The sequence below is a fragment of the Schistosoma haematobium genome, chromosome 1 (assembly GCF_000699445.3).
Source record: "Schistosoma haematobium chromosome 1, whole genome shotgun sequence".
Taxonomy (NCBI): domain Eukaryota; kingdom Metazoa; phylum Platyhelminthes; class Trematoda; order Strigeidida; family Schistosomatidae; genus Schistosoma; species Schistosoma haematobium.
The window spans coordinates 54,745,273-54,770,044 of NC_067196.1; the positions used below are offsets into that span (position 1 = coordinate 54,745,273).

The 24,772-nt window shown below is 29.8% G+C and overlaps 1 protein-coding gene across 1 annotated transcript in view; it reads left to right on the top strand.

Moving 5' to 3' along the window:
* The window catches only part of DOP2R (Dopamine D2-like receptor), a 59,413-nt gene that overhangs the window by 22,428 nt on the left and 12,213 nt on the right, over nt 1–24,772 (top strand). The window contains exons 2-4 of the mRNA XM_051209091.1: nt 16,637–17,145; nt 18,244–18,356; nt 19,874–21,177. Coding sequence (XP_051074519.1) covers nt 16,753–17,145; nt 18,244–18,356; nt 19,874–21,177 — 1,810 coding nt within the window. The 5' untranslated portion in view covers nt 16,637–16,752. The remainder of the gene's footprint in view (nt 1–16,636; nt 17,146–18,243; nt 18,357–19,873; nt 21,178–24,772) is intronic.

Genomic DNA, 24,772 nt, shown 5'->3' on the forward strand with positions numbered 1-24,772 from the left:
AGTTGAGTAAACTATATTCAGTCATATTATAATCATTTTAAAGAAAGTGCATATCTTTCAATTTTAAAAACACTAGAACATTATAATTCTTACATTATTTATTATCTTTTTTATTAATCTTTGTCAATATAATACAAAGTACGTATGTGGTGTGTGCTACTTATATTGACATAAGTAGTATATGATGTTAGTCGTGAACAGAAAGTCTGGCAGCAGAGAGACAAGAAGATCAAACAGTAATGAATGGAAACAGGATGCAATTTGTATGAAAATACAAGAACAATGAAATCTGAGTCATTTTGAGACAATTGGTGGACATTTTGTAAATTAAGCATTTACTTTATGACTGTTAGATTTTATTAACAAGTCCTGTAATTTTGTGTCAGATACATTTGATTGTCCTCACTGGTGTTCCTGTTCACTACACGTACACAGTTTTTGCATAACAACTACTATTTTTTCTAAGCTATCGTGAAGCTATAGAAGATTTACAAAGTAAATAAATTTATTTTGTCGCTAATTTTGTTATTCTCCCTTTGATCACGTTTATAAACAAGTTTTATATGAAATTACTCGAACAAAAATGTTAGATTCAATTAAACTATCATTTAATTTTTTTTTTTTGTATTTTAGTAAATTTATGCAAGATGGAAATAGTTTATAATTTTACTAATAGAAAACATGAAAAAATAATTTAGAATTTCTAGAATGTTTTAAATGTATATTGATACAAAAGTGATTGATAATATTGATTGTTTTAATGAAATTCCTGTAGTTTTTTTGGTGGAGTTTTATTCTCTGAGCTGAATGGTTTGGTCGTAGAGCACAAATTCGAAATTTGTGCTGATGATGTTGTTCAGAAGAACGATGAAAGCTCTATGACCAAACCATTCAGCTTAGAGAATAAAACTTCATCAGAATCATCCACCTGAGCTATAAATCTTCTCGACCATCTCAAAATCCATGTAGTTCTGATTGAACATTTTAGGAGATCAAACTTATTTTAGTGATTTTAGTAAAGGTCAATATGTGGTGTGGGTTACTCATATCTATAAAGTAGTAAATAACAGTGGTCAAGTATCGAATGTATTTCAGCAGAGGATCGATAAGTAAAAGAGGAAGCGGAATGCAATTATTATGAAAATGCATGAACAAAGAAATCTGAGACTATGAACTGATATTTGTAAAGAAACAGTCAAATTTGAGACGATGGATTGATATTTTGCAAATTAACTGTTTAATATATAGTTCTCAAATTTCATTGTGTCAAATACATTCGATTGTCCCTATTCGTGTTCTTGTTCCCTACAAATAGAACATTGGTATATCACAAAAATATATTTATTATTAACTTTCTACCCAATACTTAATTTATCTTAAATGATCAAGTCCAACCCTGGTTGGATTGATATTTACAAAGTCAATAGAATAAATATTTTTAGAAAATTTATCATGTCAACCTACAACTTTTATATTTTTTAAATCTAGAATTTGTACATAATATTACTTTTTTTCTCGTTACTATGGTAACTGTTTACGTTTAACATTCACATATAATTCGAAAACAAATCTGTTGTGTACATCACCAAAATATCAAATTAACTGAAATTCGAAATGTATAATATTATTATGAAATGTAAAGAGAAAATGTTTTTCTTTGAGCAATATAAATGAGAAAAGATATAAGCGTTTAATACAGTCTTCTTATAGATACATGTACTTTGTAGCTCAAATTCATTTTTATTTATAGAATGTAGTTTCTATCTTTCATTAAAATTCTAAGAACTAAGAACTTTTGTATAGTTTCATGATAAGCGAATTTATTCATTGAATTTTCATTGTAAGGACTTGTGAAGATTATTGAATGATAGTTCGACACACTATAATTCTGAAAATTATCATGTTCTCAATAGGGACTGATTTTAAGAGTTGATTTCAAGAATAAGAAACCATGACCAGTAGTTTTCAATTGCACCGTGTGTGAAAGAATTACTTATGGAAGATAGCTGTTTAATATCAGGAACTGATTGAAGATAGATATGTTAATCATCAGCTTTTACTTTAGTGAACTAAAAATTGAGCATTCGCTCAGAGGCCTGAGTACCCTTGTTTTGATCACCTGTAGTGGATTCTTTTGTAAAGTGTCATGTCAAGACAAAAGAGACAACCAGTATTTCTTAGCTTTTGGTGATTATCAGTGTTAAGATACTGTTTAAAATAGATTCTTTTTAGCTGCTTTTCAGTTTTTTTTCAGAGGATACACTATTTGGAAAGTAGATTTTATGGAACGTGTAGAAATTATGAAACTAATACATAATCAGCTTAAGGCTATGAGTAAGCTTAGACTCATAATTTTAATTTTAACAGTTAAACTATTTTCTGTGCTTCTAAAGCGAGTATTGACTCATTAAAAATCGAATTCATAACATGGATCTTGATTCATCCTATAGTCAATAAAATACCCCATTTTGATATAAATTTCATTAGTTGTGTTCATTCCCAATAAAATGTAAAATGAACTCAGTGATACTAAGTAATGTTATTAACAAGGAACGTTAGATAATACCTCGTTTTAAGAGAAATATGAATTATATATATATATATATATTGTACATCATAACTTGTTCTCTACATAACTACCACAAATAAGGATGCTAGATAAAGGCTTCATTTATGATTGAATTCCTCAGTATCTGATTTGTTTTTCGACATATTTATAAAGTGACAGTACATATAAAACAAGATTCATTTAATTTTAATATAATCAATTCACTAACAGAAAATATAATAAAATTTTGATTTAAATCATGGTAACCCAATTATTGGTTCCTAAATAAACCCTGAACTTTTTTGAAATGAAATAGAAATTGTATTAAAAACAAAAAAGTTCACTAGAAGGTAATATAGAAAATAAACGATGGATTATAAACTACAAAAGTAACTTGATTTTATTATTATTATTATTATTCTTAGTGGCTTTATTCAATATTATATTTTTGGTATAATATAGAATTCTCAGCACAATGTATCTCAACAAGTTTGCTTTTCTGATGTCTTGATCGATCCTAACGATAATTACTGAGTGATCGCCAGTTAGAAGTTAATAGTTCAAGCATCGAGATCTGAATAATATTCTTTCTTTTCAATGCATATTTCCAACAATCATGAAGTCATTGATTGTACTTTTTTGTACTGTGAAACATCGTAAATATTTTATAAGCCCACCTGAATAAGTTATGCGATTGAAATACATAATGATGTGTTAAAACAAACAAATGAAACAGATAACTTGTTGAAATATCTAGATGGCAGGACTAGGTGGACTAAATATTCAAACAAGCCGCCAACTGATTCCGAATCTTGGTTCTAATAGTATTATCAACAGAAAAAACATTTTCGATCATAGCAATAATATCATGCCATTTCCTCTTTTTATATAGACATATAATTAATCATCAGAAAGGGGTTTTGTGGATATTGTAGTGATTTAATGGTTCAGTTCGTGAGTCAATGAAAGCTAAAACTCCATGAGCAGCCTATAAGAACTAGATGACCGTTTCACCCTAGTATGGAACTTCTCAGCAGTACGAATCCACGATCTTGCCCCGCAGGATTCAAACCAAAAACCTATCAGTCTCGCACGCGAACACTTAACCTCTAGACCACTAATGTTAATTTCTAACTTCAAGTAATCCACAAAATTGAGCGATACATCCACCATTGTCGTCATTGAGTTATCCGATTAAACTCCACTAGTCACTGCTTCTCACAAAAACTCTTGAAGCCAGTCACGAGTGAACATATGATGATTATTATCAGAAAGAGGTTTTGTAGATATTATTAATTCATTGGTTTTATGATACTATCTTATATATATATATATATATATATATATATATATATCATCTCTCAAAATGAACTGTTAACATAGATTTGTCTGGTATATATTTTATAAATAGTCATTTATGTAAATCACTTTCACGTGGAATATAAATTAGTATAAAGTATAATATACAAATGTCATTTATATTATAAATCTTTGTCTACTAAAATCTAAATAAAATCTAAATGTATACACTATAGTGTTTTGTTTCTTTTTTTCGTTTTGAAAAAGTAAAATAAGTAGTATATAAAAGTTAATTTAAAATTATAAATAAACTAATTCTATCAATCATCAATAAGAATTAGTTAGCATAATGTATAGTTTAGGAATAGTTTTAAATCATCATAAGACAATTAATATACAGAAAAGTTCTTTTTTCCATTTCTTTTTTCTTTTTTTTCTTCTAAAAAGAAAAATGAAAATGTAAAATTTATCCTATGACTATTTTACAAAATGTAAACTAATAAATTATTGACAAGATTATCAATGTAGTTTCTTATTGATTTATTGTCTTCAAAAAAATGAACCCAATATGTATATATCAGTATAACCAATTGAATTTGATATCCTTGACAACTAACTATATTTTGATAATTATTGATTACAAAATATGATCAAGTGATTTAAGTGTAATTTAAATGTTGTGGTAAAAATAAATTGATATGATGGAAAGAAAAAGTCAATTTTCGATTGATTAATTTATTCATTATGAGCTTAGTTCAAGATCACTTCCGTTTCGATTCAGTGTAGTGATAACTCAATGTAGTATTTCTTTTCTTTTCTCGTATAATATTTTATTCTGTATAATAAGCGATATTCTTGTATTCCATTGATATGAACTATGCTCAATATGTGATTTCTTATAACTCCAAGTATTTTTCATATATGTGACTACACTCTAATGATTAATCAAAATGTGTGTACAATCAATATATAAATGAGTGTATTTTCTAATAGAGTCGTCGTCGTGTTTCGGGGTTAATAAATCATGACTTATACCAGTCTTTATGTTCTTACTTTCGCATCGTGGGAATTGCAGTGGTCCCTCGTTCCGAGTATAAGTGATAAGCGTTTCCGACATAACAATCAGCGACGACCAGATACAAAAAGTAGCATTAAAAGAGCCAAGACAATAAGCATTCAAACGACAAGTTATAACATAAATTATGTTCTATATTATTTATTCAAATTATTTATGATATTACTTATGGTTACCGATAGTAATCTAATCAAAAGATAATATACACGTACAAGTTTAGTACGAATATATCCTATAGTACTGGTCATTTCAGACTAACATTATATCTTATTAGCTTGTACTAATATGAGGAAGAACAAAATGGGAACTATAAGAAAGATGAGTAAAAATGGTTTCGATTAGGAAAAAAAGAGGATGCACATTAATAAGAACGATCATTAAAAAGCGTATAGAAAAAAATAGTGAGCATTGGAATGTGAAGTAATCTTCTAAATGATTTGAAATATGTTCAGTTTACTCTCTTTCGTAGAAGACTATTCAAAAATAAACAATGTAATATAGAGGTGACATAGAAGGTTCAGTCAACGCATTAGTCCCGTTCATATATATGTATATATTGATGTTTTAAAAATGGAACATAGTCTAAATGAATTAGAAATTGAACAGTCTGTTTCAGGAGTTCAGTAAAAGCATAAATAAAAAAAGCATACGAAGGTAGCATTATGTATGAAAATTGTTGTACTAGATCACAAAAACAGATCGACATTAGACAGTTTGCATGGAATATTATATAATTTGAATATTCACATTTAAATATATATTATACTATGTTACGAAAATTTTATAATGTATGTAATGTTTACATCTTTATCAAAATGATTTTGCTTTCTTTTGATCCTCTATTCTGATTTATTATATTCAATCAGTTAATATTATTGCCAGGATTATTTTTTCGTAGTAATAAGTCCCATTTATGAACAATTTATGAACAATTTTGATGGTCGCCATTACTAACCTGAACCTTTTTAACTGCAAGCTTTTTCACTCAACCTTTTGCTGACGCATTTTTAAATGGATGCCGATTATGGTTATTGGTGGTATTAAGAACGTGTGTTTTGTTCAATTTTTGGGACCCATCAAATAGATGTACCTGGATCTTAAAATTGGTGTTCATAATTTACAACTTGTGAAATTCATTACTATCGAGCCGATCGAAACAAAATTCACATATGTCAACCAGGGTTGATCGGAATCGATTCAGGGATATGAACAGTAGGATAACTCAAAATTTTACTTAAAATCATCGGTGTTTGTAAAATGTTTAGAGTTTATATTTACAATGTGAGATTTGTTTTTGTGTATGTGTGTGTGCGCGTATTTCATTTTATAAACAACAAATAGATTGAGAAATTGTATTGTTTAGGACTGTAATGTTTTATTAATGTACATGTCTTGTACTTAATCCTTAAGTATGATACATTTTCTATTGTTTTATAACAGTAAATATGTTGCATAATGTTATTAACGAATGGATTATGTATGTTATTGTATTAATGGTCAATTAAGTAGTAGAGGAGTTATCATAGATTTAGATTTTATGAATAATTAATCTGTGGATTTAAGGACGTTAAACATAGGATTCGTGCATTCATTAATTAACTGAAGGTAATTTGAGTATTATTATTAAGAAATAATTTATGTCACGAATTGATTTATGGTGGATGACCAAGGAAAATTGATGGATAATCGAAAATTGTTTTGTTTCGTCCTAGAAGTGTTCACCTCTACACTACTAGCGACTCAACAAAAGGCACTTCGACCTCCTAGTTATGTATTACCCTTGAACTACTTGGTTAGCGTTCAATAGTCCATATTCTCAACTTTCATTTTTTAAGGCAACTGTTACACATCTAACATTGTAGGACCCCATCAATAATGATCTTTCACCAAAACCTCTAAAATTAATTTCTAGATTAATTAATAAATTGTACGCAGGTTTTGGAGGACGTTAAAGATGATAATGTAGACCGCCGAATATAGAAATTGTTTCTTAAAATTTACACGCTCATTGTGATACCTGAATGTTCTGGACTCAACCCTGGGATATTAATGAATAGAATAAAACAATCTGGTAATAAATTCGTTTTCAGTAATGTTTTAGATAAATCCATTTTTTTCGGTGAATCTGAACAATCAATAGTGAATAGAAGAAAAAAATTCGTTTCGTTCACTTAGAAACAATTATGCTTTAGGTAACTGAACAATATTTTCAACTTAACTATACTCATTATTTTCATGATAATTTTATTGAAAAACTGATTCACAGCTATATTAAATATTAAAGAATAGTGTGGAGATGAATTTTGCACACCCTGTTACATGTGCAAAACTTAGATTCTACGCGTATTAATTGTCTGTAAATAAGAAGAACGATCATTAATACTGATAAATAAATGTGCCATTTATTTAAAAGTGTTTCACAATGAACAAAAATTACTGAAGAATATATATATTATGTAATGGAGTAATGAAATGATATTTTGTATATTTTACTTTTTCAATAATTCTTCATCTGATTTCAGTCCATGAAGGAAACTACATTAAGTGAAAAATATAAGTTATTATAGATGAATTCTAACAACTTTAACTAATCAGAATTCTATGCATTCAAATACTCTCACTTGCCAAAATGATAACTGAATTAGATTATCACTATGCTCTGCTTTCATGAAACATATTACTAAATTCAAATGAATACATGAAGTTTATGTAGACTATTTTGGTAATAAATCGTAAATGGACGAGTATTGATGCTGCATATGATTGAAAATAATTTATTACAATGAATTGATTTGTTACTAAACTTTTTCATGTAGAAAATAAGAACTAAATTTACAGTAAACTTTTCTTTACAGTTATAAGTGATTTTGTAACCTGTGGCATCTTATCAAATATATACAAAACTGATCTATTAAAAATATCCTTAAGAGGTAGTGTAATTTGATTATCGTTTCACGTTTAGAAAATGAATCGCTTCATATAAGAAGATTATAGTTCAGAATATACAATAAAAAAGTGCATTGAGATAAGATGTTAAATATTAATCGCTCAAAATTTCCAGTCGCATTAAAACAGATACGTATGTGGTATATACTACTTGTGTTGACAGATATAGTTAGTATGTGACACTTATCAGAAGTTGAACGCCTATCATAAGAAGGTTGAGAAGATTGCACTGAGAAAAGAGAAAAGAATTGTGAATTAGGTGAAGAATAATTGATAGAAGATTCGCAGATGAAGTATTTAATGTATGGTTTTCACAGTGTATGAAAGAACTCTGTAATTTTCCATTAAATAACAAATTGGTTGTTCCTGTTTGAGTTCTCGTTCATTACATACATATATCTATGTGTTCAATATTAGTCAAAATCTAAAAAAACATTGAATTAACTAATACAAGTGATCTTATGAATAAGCGAAATATAGCTTCAAACTCATGGAAACCTAGGTATAAAACACTAAATATTCAGTAATCAGCAAACTTTAAACAAGTCATACTTCATCAGGTCACTTTTTCAAAGATAAATCCAGATTTCAAAATGTAAAGTTTCAGCTAATTTAAGGAAGTTTTTCGTATTAAAATCTGCGTAATCTAACACATTTAAAAAGACATTCTATTTTTGTACTCTAATAAAGAAAACTTTATGTGTCAAGTTTTACTTTACTCATATTCTGACTATCATGTATTTGTTATGTTTAAAGGATCAACGCTAGTTTAAATACAGCTCCATATTTACCCAGAAATTTAAATGTTTAAAATGTGTAACTGAAAAATTGCTGAGATGCAACTTGCGAAATATCACTGTCCTTCGAAATTTGATTAATCAGATTGAATGTAATGCTATTTTCTGTTGATGAAACATAAATTCATAAACACTACCTGTAATTAAACATTGTCTATTATTCATTACTTGGAATGGTTGTAGTTCAACACAAACACAATTGGATGCCGACTCACTGCTCTAGAAGTTAAGCGTTCGCGTGCGAGACCGAAGTTCATGAATCTGAATCCCGCACGTGGGATCGTGGATACACACTGCTGAGGAGTCCCACACTAGAACGAAACGGCCATCCAGTGGTTCAAGATGTTCAGTTGTGGTCTAACATTGGTTGATTCATGATCTCCATAAAAAAAACTTATTATACGTGTTAGTCAGATTGCCTTTATCCTGGCTAAATAGAAGTTATGAATATCTTTAAATGAGCTTTTGATCTTCACTTCATTTACCTGAATCCATTTTTATGGTTTTGTGAATAAATAACGTTAATATGGCTGATCCTAGGCGATATATATATATATTAGATTCGTGACCACGTATACATTGAAGGATTCCGGATAAGTGCTATATGTATTAAAATAAGAACGACCTTAAAATATGACTTATTTCCTGCTATGTACCTAAGTCATTAACATAAATATATAACAATCCACTTTTAGTAGGTGATAGTGATCTGGGTAAGATAATTTACCAATATTCCCTGGTTTTAAATAATTATCTAACTAAGACCAGTCTGGGATGTAGGTTACTCCAAAAACCTGAGCACTATGGATAGAAATTAATTGAAATTGAACTTGGTACCATTATCGGAATAATATACCATTTCAAAAGCAACACATCAGTATAATATTTGAAGTATTTAAACATCTTAATTACAAAATAAACCAAATGAAACGAATAATTGATTACACCTAAAAATACACTTACCTATATCAAGTCACGAAACCACTTATTCATGAAGTAAGAAATCCTAATCCCAGTGCCAACTGCGTATTTACTCACAATCTTTATTTAACTATATTCAGTTTATCAAATAAAACATTTGAGTTATCTTGAATTTTTCATTTTTCTATTGAGTGATCAGCTGTATAAATATTTCAACTTGACAAATTTATTGATTATTCATGAATAGATTGTATAAGATAATTTAATTTAATTCGGAAGAATTGAGTATAATATGATCTCTTTTACATATCTCATAGAAAGAAACTATTTCATGATGTAATCTAATTCACTAGATAAAGATTTATATTCATAAAATTTAGCTCATTGAAATCAATACTTCCAAAGTTTCATTTTGTACTTGAATTTCAGTTATGATAAAACACAACCCAATTATATGAACGAAGAATATTCTTTTCAATAATTTCTCATTAGGTTCTACAATTATAAATCCAGATTAATAATCCATAAAATTGGCCAGATTTAAGGCAAATACATCATTTGGAAATTGTAATATGTGAACCAGGAATTGTTTGTTATATAAATAAAATCGGTAATGTTGTGGTAGACTAATATGAAGTGTTAAAATTGATTATTAACTAGTTGACTAGTTGAGTCAAAGGAGTGGCTAAACATATTTTCTTTGGACACAAAGCTCTGAATTTTTTTATCGGAATAGCAATTGCTTGACTCGTCTGTAGGATTCTCAGTCTGACGAAATTAGGTAGACTGCTGTTAACGCGATATATTATTGCGAAAGCAATCTTTCTCTGGCCAACTTCAAGGTCAACTAGTTAATAATCAATTTTAACACTTCATATTAGTCTACCACAACATTAACGATTTGATTTGATTTTATATGACAAACAACAATCTTGATTCATATATTACAATTTCCAAATGATATACTCTGCCTTACATCTGGTCAATTTTATGGATTATTAATTTGGATTTATAATTGATGAACCTAATGAGAAATTATTGAAAATAATATTCTTCGTTCATATAATTGTCTTTTAATATAATGGGAATTTTTCAGAAATTAAAAAAGAAACTATTTAAAAATCAAATTTTCCTAAGATGAAGAAGTTTGAAAACAAACTTCTACTCTCCAGTTATCCAACTAGACTGTCAGAAGCTACCTAATTTTAATTTTATTGATACTTTCAAAGAATGATTTATATCTAGCGTCTTCAATGGAGTCATCCTTTAACATTTGTAAAATTATTTATTTAAATCTTAATCAAAATTGAAGTAAATTAAAACCCAAATATTTTTTTTAGTTTCATAATGATTAAATATACTGTCTTCAGATTTAATGCTGAATATTAGATTCTTCAGTTGCTAAAAGTTACTTTTCTTGATAAAAGAAAAAAGATTCTGTAACAATCTAATGAAAAGTTACTAAGCTATTTACTCCTTTTCTGTAACAAAACATTTTCCTACTTGTAGTAGTTCTAAATCAAAACAGGTGACAGAATGTTTCATTTTATTAACTGTGGAAAAATGTGATTGTTCTTTACCAAGAAACTTCAACAAACCGTTCGTAAATCACATCTATCTAGTGTTTTACTCTGAGGAATCCAAGTCATTCTAAGTTAATCAAATATTTCATTTTATAGTATGAAGAAAACAATATGTTTAGGTGTCTTTTTTATTATATTAAAGATTCCCATTGTGAAAATTAGAACAACACATATAAGCGAACAATTGTTTTCAATTAGATCGTCATCAGGTTTTACTCTAATATACATGAATATTTATACGAAAATGTTAAATCAATCAAGGCAATATGGGTCAATAATCACAATGAAATAGAATAAGTCTCTACACATAATAGGTAAAAGTACAAGTTTATCGTAAGAAGACAGGTGAACTGATAATAGTAAGAATAATAAAATACAATAACAAAACTCTTACCAATAGTTAAACGTTGGCAATAGAAGATCAAACAAACGTGGGTAAATAGACTAGGAATAGTAATCACAAAACATTAAAATCATTACGTAATGAGAAGTGTGTAAATAATTAGATAGTGAAGAATACAAAGAGGCGGAAAATTACAAACAAATAATGGATGTGGAGATAAGGTTAATGATAACCAAAATAAAATAAAATAAATAATGATAATAGTAAAATTAAAAAAACAAACATCGTTAGTTAGGTTATAACTGGCCATGGAAGGGATAGGGGGGTTACGTATTTCTTCTGTACACATAAATTGGGGTTATATGTACGAATTCCAATGGCTTCAGCTACATGTAGGAGGCGGGAACGAACTCCGTTGGGAAATGATGAAGGTATACGATAGATCCCTCGAAATGATTTCGATTTATCTACAGCATGACCGCTATCAATAAGACATGACAAGATAGAACTGCGAATAGGTTTTATCTGGCCCTTTATGTACCAAGTTGGTAGATGTAAGGCCTGATGACGATCTAATTGAAAACGATTGTTCGCTTATATGTCTTTTTTATTACCGAAGTCTATGATAATCATATATTTGAAATCTCAATGAACACAGTTAACTTCTGTTTATATATCTACCTTTATAATTATTATTAATATCAAACTTTGTATAGATAATTAGCTAACAATATTGGTGTTAATTAGATGGTGGTTGAAGGTAGTCGACAGGAAACCCTGGACCCAGGTTTCGTGCTACTTGGCACACGTCAGCAAGGTGTACCTGTAATCTTGAGGGAACTGGTGCTCCTTGATCTAATCTCACAATAATGCACGCAGTTTCGAGTCACCTAGACTGGTGGCCACATTGCAATATGGTCGATAGCATTCAAATTGCACCAATAAGGACTTGACACATGAAATTGATCACCACCCAGTGATCAATCAATTGTGGGTTGGTGTTAGTCTTTACACCTTTTTAAAGAATAGTTAGTTGTTTATTAATCTATTCAATGATATAAATGCGAGATGTAATTTCGCACTTAACACAATTCCCAACACGGTATTCTTTCCTTTTTCGGATCTTGAGTTGTGGTATTATTTTAAAATGTAATAATTCGTCAATTTAATGCTTCCTTTTTAAACCTCACTCTCTATGTTAAATATTTATCGCATTATTAGCATGTATAGTAATTTAGCATCTTTTTTATGGTTGTTTGTTAATTCCCTTCTTGCTATACTGATGTAATTGGGTAAGGTGTGCTGATACGTATTTGTTTTGTGGTGTGTGTTACTGCTGTCGACAGATATAAGTAGTATGTATCATCAATCGAAAGTGAGATGTCTGGTGGAACAATGTTAAAAAGAGAAGAGAAAAGAACGAGAACAGAAGATATTTAGCGTGGAAACTAAAGAACAGTCAAGTCTGATACTCGTGAAGGAGCATACGCCGCTCACCAGCATTCGCCATCCAACACTGTCCCAAGCAATCCTTTCTAGCTCCTTCCAATTGTTATTCATCCTTTTCATATCTGCTTCTATTTCCCAAAGTAATGTGTTCTTTGGCCTTCCTCTTTTACGCTTACCTTCAGGATTCCAAGTTTGGGCTTGCATCGTGATGTAGTTTGATGATTTGCGTAATGTATGTCCTATCCATTTCCATCATCTTTTCCTAATTTCCTCTTCAGCTGGAAGCTAGTTTGTTCTCTCCCACAGAAGTCTGTTTATGATGGTATCCGGCCAATGGATATATATATATATAATCAACGTGAACGTTATAATTTACCTACATACTATCAGAATTTTTTTCCTTTTGTTATTGCCTACAAGCTTTATGTCCAGTTTTATAAATAACATTAACAATAAATTACAATTATCATTTATATCCGGGACAAAAACTCAAGTTTGTTTAGATACCACAAGTGTAATCATAAAATTTATCTCTCTTATAGTTTCTCCCTTAACCTGACCAGTAAAATTTAGAATAATATTACACTTCAATATGATTTTAATCAAAGGAACGGAAATCATAAAATATAATGAATTCATATTATTCTATTTCAATTGTTATTTTGTCTTTATTCAAATTCATAAAGGGAACTAACTGTATATAATATATTTAACAATTTATTCCTTAACGACTTAAGATTTATACTTGAATGAAGAATATTCTATACATAAATTAATAATCCGAAAGGTGGCTAGGTGAAGGGCAAAACTACTGGAGAGTTGCATTTTCTGATTACATTTATTGTATCTAAACAATTTTGAGTTTTTCTCCCAGATATAAATGATAATGTAGTGTGGGTTACTTATATTCACATAAGTAGGATATAACGGTGGTCAGGCACAGAATGTATTTCAGCAGTCGGTCGACAAGGAAAGAACGGGAACGGAACGCAGTTGGTATGAAAATGCATAAACAATGAAATCTAAGACAATGGATTGATGTTTGCAACAGGAACGGTCAAGTTTGATATGATGGAATGATATTTTGCTAATTAACGATTTACTATATGGTTCTCAGATTTTATTGAGATGCTCCATAATTCTGTGCTCAAATACATTCGATTGTTTCTATTCGTGTTTTTTTTCACTACAATAATTGTAATTTATTGTTAGTGTTATTACTAGAAACATTGACATAAATCTTGTAGGTATGAACAAAAGCCAAAAAAGTATTCTGATATTATTTAAGTAAATGATAACTTACATGTTGATTATTTCTGTTAAAAGGTAAATTATGACATCATCACATAAATTGTAACTATTTAATTGTAAAACAACTGACTTTCACTTATCATAATGACATTAATTATGTGTACACATAAGCTTTATACTTAAAAAAGAAATCAACTAAAATGTAAAAAACAAGAAAAGAAATTCAACTGAATTAGGTTTATGTGAAATTTTGTTTTTATATAACTAGTGATGGTTTAATGATGAAATTTATTTTATAGTGATATTTTATTTAGCAAAATATTTGAGAGACAACATGTATTACATATAATAATAATATCTTGATATGAATTACTTATATTCTCAATAAATAACGCCACCAAATGCCCTGGTATGGCTGAGAGTGGGGAGAGTTCGCTCTCCCCCTCGAAATGCTTTCACATGGCCACGCGTATAAAGCCTCTGCCAGGGAAGTCCTGCTTACTGTCTTCTCGTGGCGGGGGTGTTGTTTGCGAAATTGAGAGGACGAAAACCGAATGTCTGGCACTTTAACTGGGTAGGTGGATATGGAGGATCCATCTAGGGGAGCTAGAAAACCCTAATTCCAAACTAATGGTGCACATGTGCTCCAGTATCCTGATGGAACAAATGGTATATGAACCAATCATTGGTCACCGGCTACCATGGGACTGCATCTTCTTACGTTGCTCCACTGCCTTGTAGATCAGATCTTTAGGTCAAAGGCTCCAGGTATGGCCCCCTAAGAAAACCACGTGCTTCGGTTTCGGCACCCGGGCAGTATCACAGCCCTCACACATATCAAATGAGATTTGTGCGGCGCATATGTATCTGGTGCCCTCTTGTGTTTAAATAAATAAATAATAAATACAATAAATAACATATTGGCTTGTATCTAACATCTAAAACATTTTTGCTTAATAAACTATATTCTAATATGAGAATATGGGAATCATAGCAATTAACTCTTTTCAATTCATGAGTTAAAGTTTTCTCAAATTAAAAAAACTCTTATTCTGAAGTGTTTCTAGGTCATACAAACCAATTTTAACAAATAAGTTAAATAATTGTTCTTAACATCGCATTTCATCGGTGGATGATTTTGTTAGAAGGAAGAAGGGTTTTACTAATGGCAACGTTGGAAATGGAAATTCATTTAATAAACCAATTACAGAATTACCGGTTTAAAATTAAAACCAGACTTTTAAACAGCCAAATTATTACAAAAATAGAATATAGAATATATAGAATATATAACAAAGAATTCCAGTAACTAAAGTGAAGGAATCTTTAAATGTTCTACACTCTAATCTGTATGGTTAAGCCATTTAAACTACATTGTCATTTCATACAATATCATCGGTTCACTTTTCAAGAAGAAAAGAGTTTGAATCAATGAACTTAATGAAATTGAAATGATTTTTTTAAAGAAAAAACTGATTAAATCCTTACTAAATACAATAGGCTGTTGATAAACTGTAGAGAGATTTTCATGTCGCACTTCGTTTTGATATATGCACCAACAATGTTGTCAAGAAAAGCAATGAAAGCTTCATGACTAAACCATCTAGCTTAGACAAAAACAACCTGAAAAATAATGAGTACCTCTTGCACAACTTGTCAGACTACCTCAGTTGCATTTAAATAATTTTTTTTAGTTTAATACAACTTACTATGTTCTTATAATTTATACTATGGTTTTTGCATCTTCATGGCTTTCTGTGACGTTGATGTGGTTCTGTTTGATCAAGCAACTTTTGTTAAAGTCTAAGCATCGCAATGTTTTTGAAACAAAATAATTCGACATTTCACTTAATAATTTACTTAAGATTACTTAAATGATAAAAACGAACTTATCCTGGATAATATTCTATTTTGACATACAGTATTTACTACATACGTTACCCTTGATGTGCTACATATGTTACCAACATGAAATCTATAAAAACTTTAGAGATTTTGAGGTGTTACTGTAGTGAAGGAGAACAGGTGAAGACAACCGAATTATATATAGCACAAAATTACAGAGTTACTTGGTAAAATAGAAAAAAACAAATAGTAAATCGTTAATGTGCAAAATATCATTCCATCATATCAAACCAGACTGTTACCGTTGCAAACATCAATCCATTGTCTCACATTTCATTGTTCATGCGGTTTCTTACAAATTCTATTGTGTTTTCGCTCTTCCTTTCTTGATCTTCCCCCATCTTCTGCTGCCAGACATTACGTTCTTTAACTCGCGTTATATACTACTTATATCATTATAAGTAGCACACACCACACTACATGTACTATCTAATATTATACGTGATAAACTAAGAAAAATAATTAGATGTAACAGAACTTAAGCAGGTTATTAATTAGATGTTTTCTTTTAATTTTCAGATATCAAGTGTAACAATGTTATGCGAAGAAGTGACCATGTTTTCATACTGGAGAAAAACTTACAATCAGATTGATTAATTACAAAGAGCAGATATACAGATATCTCAGGAAATTTAATGTTTTCAGAAACAGAGAAATTAGCTATCCAACATATTACAGATATTGACTGGCCTAATGGTCCACCAGATTTCTATGTGAAAGGATCATCTTACGCTGTTACCCAGAGTCAGCTACGAGAATTGGAAATAGCTTCAGGTTTGGATATTGTAAACTCTACAAATATTTTTTCACAATTACCACTTTATCAACTTCATGGAGAACCATTTCATTACTGGGCAATGATACTTTTAATATTTCCACTAGTCACCGTGTTTGGTAATGTGCTGGTTGTGCTAAGTGTGTTTCGAGATCAAAGTTTACATACAGCTACGAATTATTTTATTGTCAGTTTAGCTATTGCAGATATTAGTTTAGCAATAGTTGTTATGCCAGTTGCCAGTTGGGTTGAGGTAAGTCGGTGTAGAAGTAGATAATTTGCATCCCAATCAATGTTAATAATTTGGAAGAAAAACTTGAATAGTACATTTATAACTCCATGGTTTAACTCACTCACCAGGCAACTGTTGATTTATGCGGCTTTGCGTCACATTCTTGTGTGACAGATAGAGATACTACGCAGCTATCCAACGCAAGAAGTCATGAATAGGTTAAAAACAACAGCTTCTAATTGAAAATCAGGCTCAGTGTAAGCCAGTTATTCAGATAATTCTCTGAAAGTGGCTTACATTGGGTCACGAAACGTCCAAAAATTTAAAAACCTAGTTTTTCTACTCATTGGGATATTGCCAATGTATTACATTTATTAATAATAATCTACCCAATGCTTACTTTATCTGAAATTTTCAAATCAAACCATTGTAACGATACCTACAAAATCATACTGTTTTAACCATTAGTTAAGGGCAAAAGTTTAGTAGTTACCGTATATTGAATCGAAATGTGTGCGGCATAAATTTGTTAACTATAGATAATTCCTATATGAATGACGTTATCAGAGTTGGCGAGATTATAATTTATGGACCAACCAATCAGATTTACGACAACAGGTTGTGGATTTTAGCGCAAAATTAATTCATTCACTTGGCTGAGTAGAGTTTTGGTATTATAGCTGATGTTAGTTCGTGATGAAAATCCTATATCTAATTCCTGGCCGTAACTGTTGACTGAAAATATCAATCCTAATTCCTCAAACTTATTTATAACCCTCATTTAGCCGTAGTATGTAGGTGGATATTCTCAAGTTATGTTTAGAGTTGCTCAAAGGTCGTCCATAAACTATAGTCTCATCACAGAGTTTATTTGTGCAAAAAATACATAAAACGAAGTAAAATAAACTGATTGGTAAAGTACTGATGAAAAAGGCTTAGAACACATTGTTTGCCAGTGATATCACATTGTAAGCCAAATCATTTGATTATAAATAATTATATCTAACTCTCATAATCACTTGTCTTCATTCTTCCAAAAAGAAACAATTTGATTTTGTCAATGTCTAGTAATTTATTTTTATATGAATTAATACTTTCTTTCTATTCTGTTTTGTCTAGGCTAATGATGGAAAATGGCGCCTTGGAACCGTGCTATGCGATATATTTATTATGTTTGACGTACTTTTGTGTACAGCATCTATTCTAAATTTAGCAGCTATTAGTATGGACAGGTAAAATATATCATTTATGATACTTGAAACTTAGACAACAAATTAATTTTAAAATGTTTGTGTTAAACTGTTCTACTAGAAGGCATTGTTTTGACATCTCATAAAGCGTAAACATTAAGCTTATTTATATGAGATAATCTTTAAATGTCAAAATATAGGCTGAATATCGCGCGCGAGACTGATAGGTTCTGGGTTCGAATCTCGCGTGGGGCGAGATCGTGGATGCGCACTGCTGAGGAGTCCCATACTAGGTCGAAACGGCCGTCCAGTGCTTCCATGTTTTCCATGGTGGTCTAGACTCAATTGACTCATGATTTCAACTGTTGAAAGTAATATTTATATTTATATAAGAAGAATATCAAGTCAATCATGGTAATTTATGACTCAGTATTAACAGTAAAATACGTCATATAACTAACTATAATAGGTAAAAGAAAATACAAAATGATAGCAAGATGATAGGTATGGTAGTCAGTAGAAGAGTAATAAACATAGTATTAAAAGTATTTTGATACATAGAAAGTAGGTCAAAACATATGAAAATAAATTATCAAAATATAATCAACATGCTAAGTAATCATTGTGAATATGCAAATAGTAAAGTATTGATAGGAAATAGGTGAAGAAATACTAGGTCAGAAAAACGTAACAGGATAGCCCAATAAATTTTCGTTGATCAGTGAAAATACAGAAACAAAGCAAACATCTCCTGAATATAAAAACTAGTATTGTTGTCTCATAACCTTGTAGTTCGAACTACATATAAGAGAGATCGAACCCCAATGAGTAAAAGTTGGGGTCATCGGTAATTTCTTTTCATTGTTCTGGTTATATTTACTGAATGGTTGCCACAGATAAGCTGGGATCAAACATATTATCTGACTAACATTGTATAATTCATTTTTAAACCACGAAAGGATACAACCGCCAACTTTGTCCAAGTTGTCTGGTAGTAGTCATTATATAGCTAAATTCGTAAATACATATCGAATAGGCAAAGCTATGTAACTTATTCTGCACATCAGAGTAAATTCTGATGAAGAACTAGATGTAGACAATATTGCTCAATTTAAACATTTGGCATTTTCGAAAGTGTAAAAATGAAAGTACTATTAGATGTAAATCATGAATATGTTGTTTGAATAATGCCATCAAATTTAAAGAGCTTGTAATATATCAATTTGACATGACAAACAGGCAGTCCTTTTGGCCAGAAGTTTGAAATTTAGAAGAATGTTTCTATGTGAACATTTTGGCGCGATTGCGTTACATTTACTACTACATGAGCTATAAATTATCTTAATATTAATTACATAAACCACTGTAGATGGAATTCATCACTTCACTGTTAGAATTTCGTCCACCTGTTCAATCAATCTATACACTGGCCCTATTTACCTTCCTCACTTTTATTACCCTTATAGCTTAAACATCTTAGTATCGAAATGCAACACCACTGGTGAAAATTTATATATATATATATAATTAATACAGTTTTTGTAATCAATTTCCTGTAGATATGTGGCCGTGACTAGACCGATTACATATGCTCAACATAGTAAAAATGTTCGCGTTGGAATTACCATAACAGCCACGTGGATATTATCATTTGTAATTGCATTACCAATAGCATGTGGATTAAATAATGCTCCATATCGAAATTTAGAAATGTGTGTTATGTATATTCCGGAATATATAATTGCTTCCTCTATTGGATCATTTTATGTACCATGCACAATTATGATTGTATTATATTACCAAGTATTTAAAGCAATTCAATTAAGAACTAAACGATCCAAATTGATAAGCATACGTAATCAAGTACAAAACTATGCAAAACGTTGTGAAACAATGAACCAGACATCTGTTATATCGATCAAAGATAAAGAGGTGAATATATGTGATAGTTTAGAAAATGTAACATATTTAACTGCAATTAATCCACAGGTATGTGACTGTCAATCAAGTGGTATTGAAACATATATCGATTCAAATGTGTCTTATTGTACAGAGAACAATAATGCATATAAAGCAAATGATATAAATGATCAATATCTGACAGATATTAACGGTACATCTAATTTATCTAGTAACTGTTCCCCTATTACTTATTCGGAAACTATAACAAATTCAGTGGAACCTAATGAAACCAATAAGCTTCAACCGACACCTATATCAACCAATGCTGAATGTTTTCAGAATTCTTTTGAACCTCAAATTCCACCACCAACTTTAACACAAGCATATACAAAAGCTACAAATAACAACGTTATTACTACCACTACTACTAATAATAATGATAATAATACTAACAATAATCATGATATACCAAGCTCACAGTCAGAATTCAAAAATATGGATGATTTTCGTAAACATTTAAAAAATCGCATTAAACAAGCAAAACGTAGTAGTTTATCCATGCTCACAACTAATGTATTTGCAGGTTTATCTAGTAAACAAGTGTATGCATTGAATACAAACATTGATGTAAAAAAATCGACTACAAATAGATTTAAATCATCATTATCATCTAAACGACAAATTAAACGTATAAAATCACTTATTCCCTATGATACATCTAAATCACTTAATGAACAAACTAGTGAACAGTTATTGAAAAAATCAATTTTTAAAAATCCTAAAAGCCTCATGTCTAGTGAAGTTAAAAATGAACAATTAAATCCGGAAGTAAACTCATCTAGTAGTATAATCAATATGACTTATTTTTTAGCAAATAGATCTGGAAGTAATATAACTTTAAAGGAAAGTTTAGCTGCTAAACGGGAAAAGAAAGCTACTAAAACATTAGCTATTGTTTTAGGTAAGTAGTTTATATTATTTCATTCTTTCTAGATGTATTTTGTATTTCCTTTATAATAGTACATTTGGACATGATTTTGTCGATATTACGGATCCTCTTTAAAAAATAATAACAATTTTGACATGAAATAAAAGTTCTTTCATTGAATCGGAGTTAAAATACTTATTTATGACAATGATAGAGGTTTGTTTGTATGATCATTAAAAATTCTTCTAAAATGAGTAACGTAAACACAGATTTTTATTTTAGATTTCCATAGTCACAATCTAAATATATTTGAAGAATAAGAGGATTTTCATGTGAAAATTGAAATTTTATAAACATGAGAATACATAGTCTAGAGTTTGAGGGATTTCAAGGTCACAGCACCAACTTCAGTACTTAATAGGTATCATTACCAAGGTTTGATTTGATAATTTCGAATAAATTGAGCATTGGGTAGATTTTTATAAATAAATATTATATTTGTAATATCCCAATGAGTAGAAAGATGAGATTTTCTGACGTTTCGTGACTTAGTGTAAGCCACTTCTTCAGAGAATAAATAACCAAATTAAAATTAATCCAAGTTTAAATAATACAACGGAACAATAAGAATAATATGTGATCAACCGAAAGATCTCGCTAGCCTTAAATCTTTTTAGAAGAGCTAACAAGATCATCACATCAGAAGAGGACAAACAAAAAGAACAAAAGAATGTAATTAGTATCTTACAATCCAATAAATCTCATATGAAGATCATCAGAAGTATATTAAAACAAGACGGTTCAATGAGTGATAATAATAATTCGAATGAAATGCCATGGTTTGGTACTGCAGTTTTACCATACCGTCATGGCACAACAGAAGAACTCCAAAGAATTCTAAGCCAACACAGAATTAAAGTATATTACAAAACAACGAACACACTTCGAAATACTTTAGTTCACTTAAAAGAAAAAAATCCCTTTCATGTCTACACAGAACTGCGTCTACAAATTAGGTTGTTTCGATTGTGATGCCTTCTATATTGGAGAGTCATCTCGCGAAATCTAGACTAGAGCCAAAGGACATATTAGGTACAAAAAGAAACCTCCTAACAACCCTGTAGCACTGGATAGACTTCAAATTTAATCGACAATAGCAGTTCACGCCATTTTCAACGACCACCAAATTGATTTCAAAAATATCAAAATATTGCAAAAAGGCTTTTCCAATTACAAAGAAAGGAGAGTAGCTGAAGCTTTCCATATAATGCTTAATCCTACTTGTCTCAATGCAAAAGAAGGCCTTACCATACATCCTTCTTGGACTATCTATCCTAGCCACCTAGTCTGATTTTATTTACAATTCAGGTTGACATTAAGTAACCGGCCTATATGATTCCCTACCACCCCTTTTAAAAAAATTGTGGGGTGTGAATGAAAAATTTAGGTATCATTGATTGGTGGACTTGTTTTGCAAGTGTGTGCTCAAGTGATAATGAACAAACATTTTGTTACCTTTAATAATTTTGTGATTGGTCGTAAACTGTTCATCTTTGTAATCTGATTAGTTGAAATCGAAATCACATCTGGAGCTGTGATTGGATACCAGAATTTTCATTTTTTACATTTGAAATTTAATGATAATGAATAATTTTTTTTGTGTAATCTTAGTCTTGAAAAAAATTTAGACTTTTGAAGAAAAAGACACCAACTTAATTGCATTACCATGCAATCCTACTGTTAGTGAATGTGTATTGGGATCAATTTTTGTTTTCCGATCAAGTATACCTTGAATTGAAGTCTTTAGTTATCGGAACAGGAATAATCATATGTATCTCAGTAAAAGAAAGTTTTTGGGAAAAAGCATCTGTAAACCGGTTTGAATATTTGATAATAGTGATTACTGAATGAGGTCGGTAGTCAAATATTTAATACCAAATTAATAAACAAATTATCACCAAAGTGTGTGCATAGGCTTTTTGTAACACACGGTGTGTTAATGGGAAAAAGAAATCAACATATCAATAAATCATCATGATAAATTACTGGTTGCAATATGTATAATTCAGGTGAACCAACCGTAGACGATCATTTAATGAACTGACTTTGACAGTATATGAAAGTAGTAATAAATTTTCCGAAAAAGACACTTAATATTTACTAAAGGATTATTTTGTAAATGTTCATTCATAATGAGAATTAGACAACGTTAGATTTAAATGTGGTTAAATTGTAAAAGTCCATTGAAACGGCTTATTGTGTTCACTTGTAAATTATTTGTAGTTCTGTATTTTAAAATTAATTTTTGGTCGTAATAAAAACTAGTTTGTTTAATCAGTCATGTGTGAATATTGTTAACCGCCGTAATATGAAACCTGAATTATCTAGACATTATGAATGTAACCATTTTTGACAAGCATTTGAAATATCAGTTTCATGAAGTGTAAATGAACAATCCTACGTCGTCTGACTGACTCAACAAATATTTATCGACTTTAAACGTATAAATATGAATAAGGTCAACTGTATCAATGAACATTTACAATGCTATTAGTATTATTTATTTTCCTTATTATTATTATTATTATTATTATTATTATTATTATGTCAATTGACAAGATTCAATTCTTGTACTATGTATTTCATTGACACAAAATTTTTTGCATTTTCAATTTTCCTATAATGCTTAGTCACTTATTGTGACTGAATACTTTACTGCAAATCATCCCGACCTTTAGTGAATGACCTTTTTAATTTGTAAATATATATATCGTTACAGATGTAAACGTTAACCATTGTTAACACATTACATTGTCAAATTCATAAATGTCATGCCTTATTTTTGGACTTTATAAAATAATAAAATTATGGACTAATAACTGTATAGTGTGATGATGAAGTTAAGGAAAACGATTGTTTCCTAAATTATTTTTGATTTTTGAATATTTTAAGGGAATATTTAACTGGTACAACGAGATTGTACCAGTCATAAATAGTTGATGAGGTGTGCAAATGAATACGGTGATATAATCAGTAGTTATGAATAACTATGGAGGCTTAGTTTACGATCAGACGTACTTCTTACGTACGCATAGTTCTGGTTTCAGGAAATTTTAATATAAAACAAGAATATGAAGTTCTTGTTTTGTGTATCTATGAAACGGATAATATTCTTATTTCTTTTTACACTTACTGTATGACCTTTTATCACCATCATCATTTCAATGATGATGGTTTCAACTTGTTTTCAAATGTCATTATTTTATTCCTAAATAAGTTAATTTTCTCAATTTCGTTTACTTCTCTATGAGCTTTAATCACATTCATCTTTGTAATTATCTTATTACATTCACTAATAAATGTCATCATAAGTTTATTGACCTAACGACAAAATTACGATTTTCACTCATTTAAAATATTCCTATTAAAATGTACTCAAAATGTACTTTTATTAGATAGTTTACAAATGTGTTACTAAAACATGAACGCTAATCACATTATTTTCAATATAAAATTACTAGATTAGTCTTCATTAGATGACAAAATCTTGTCTAAGTTTTCTTAACCTTTATATCTAATAAACGTTAGAAACAAGTTTACGAATACATGAACGATAATCGCTTTTCCA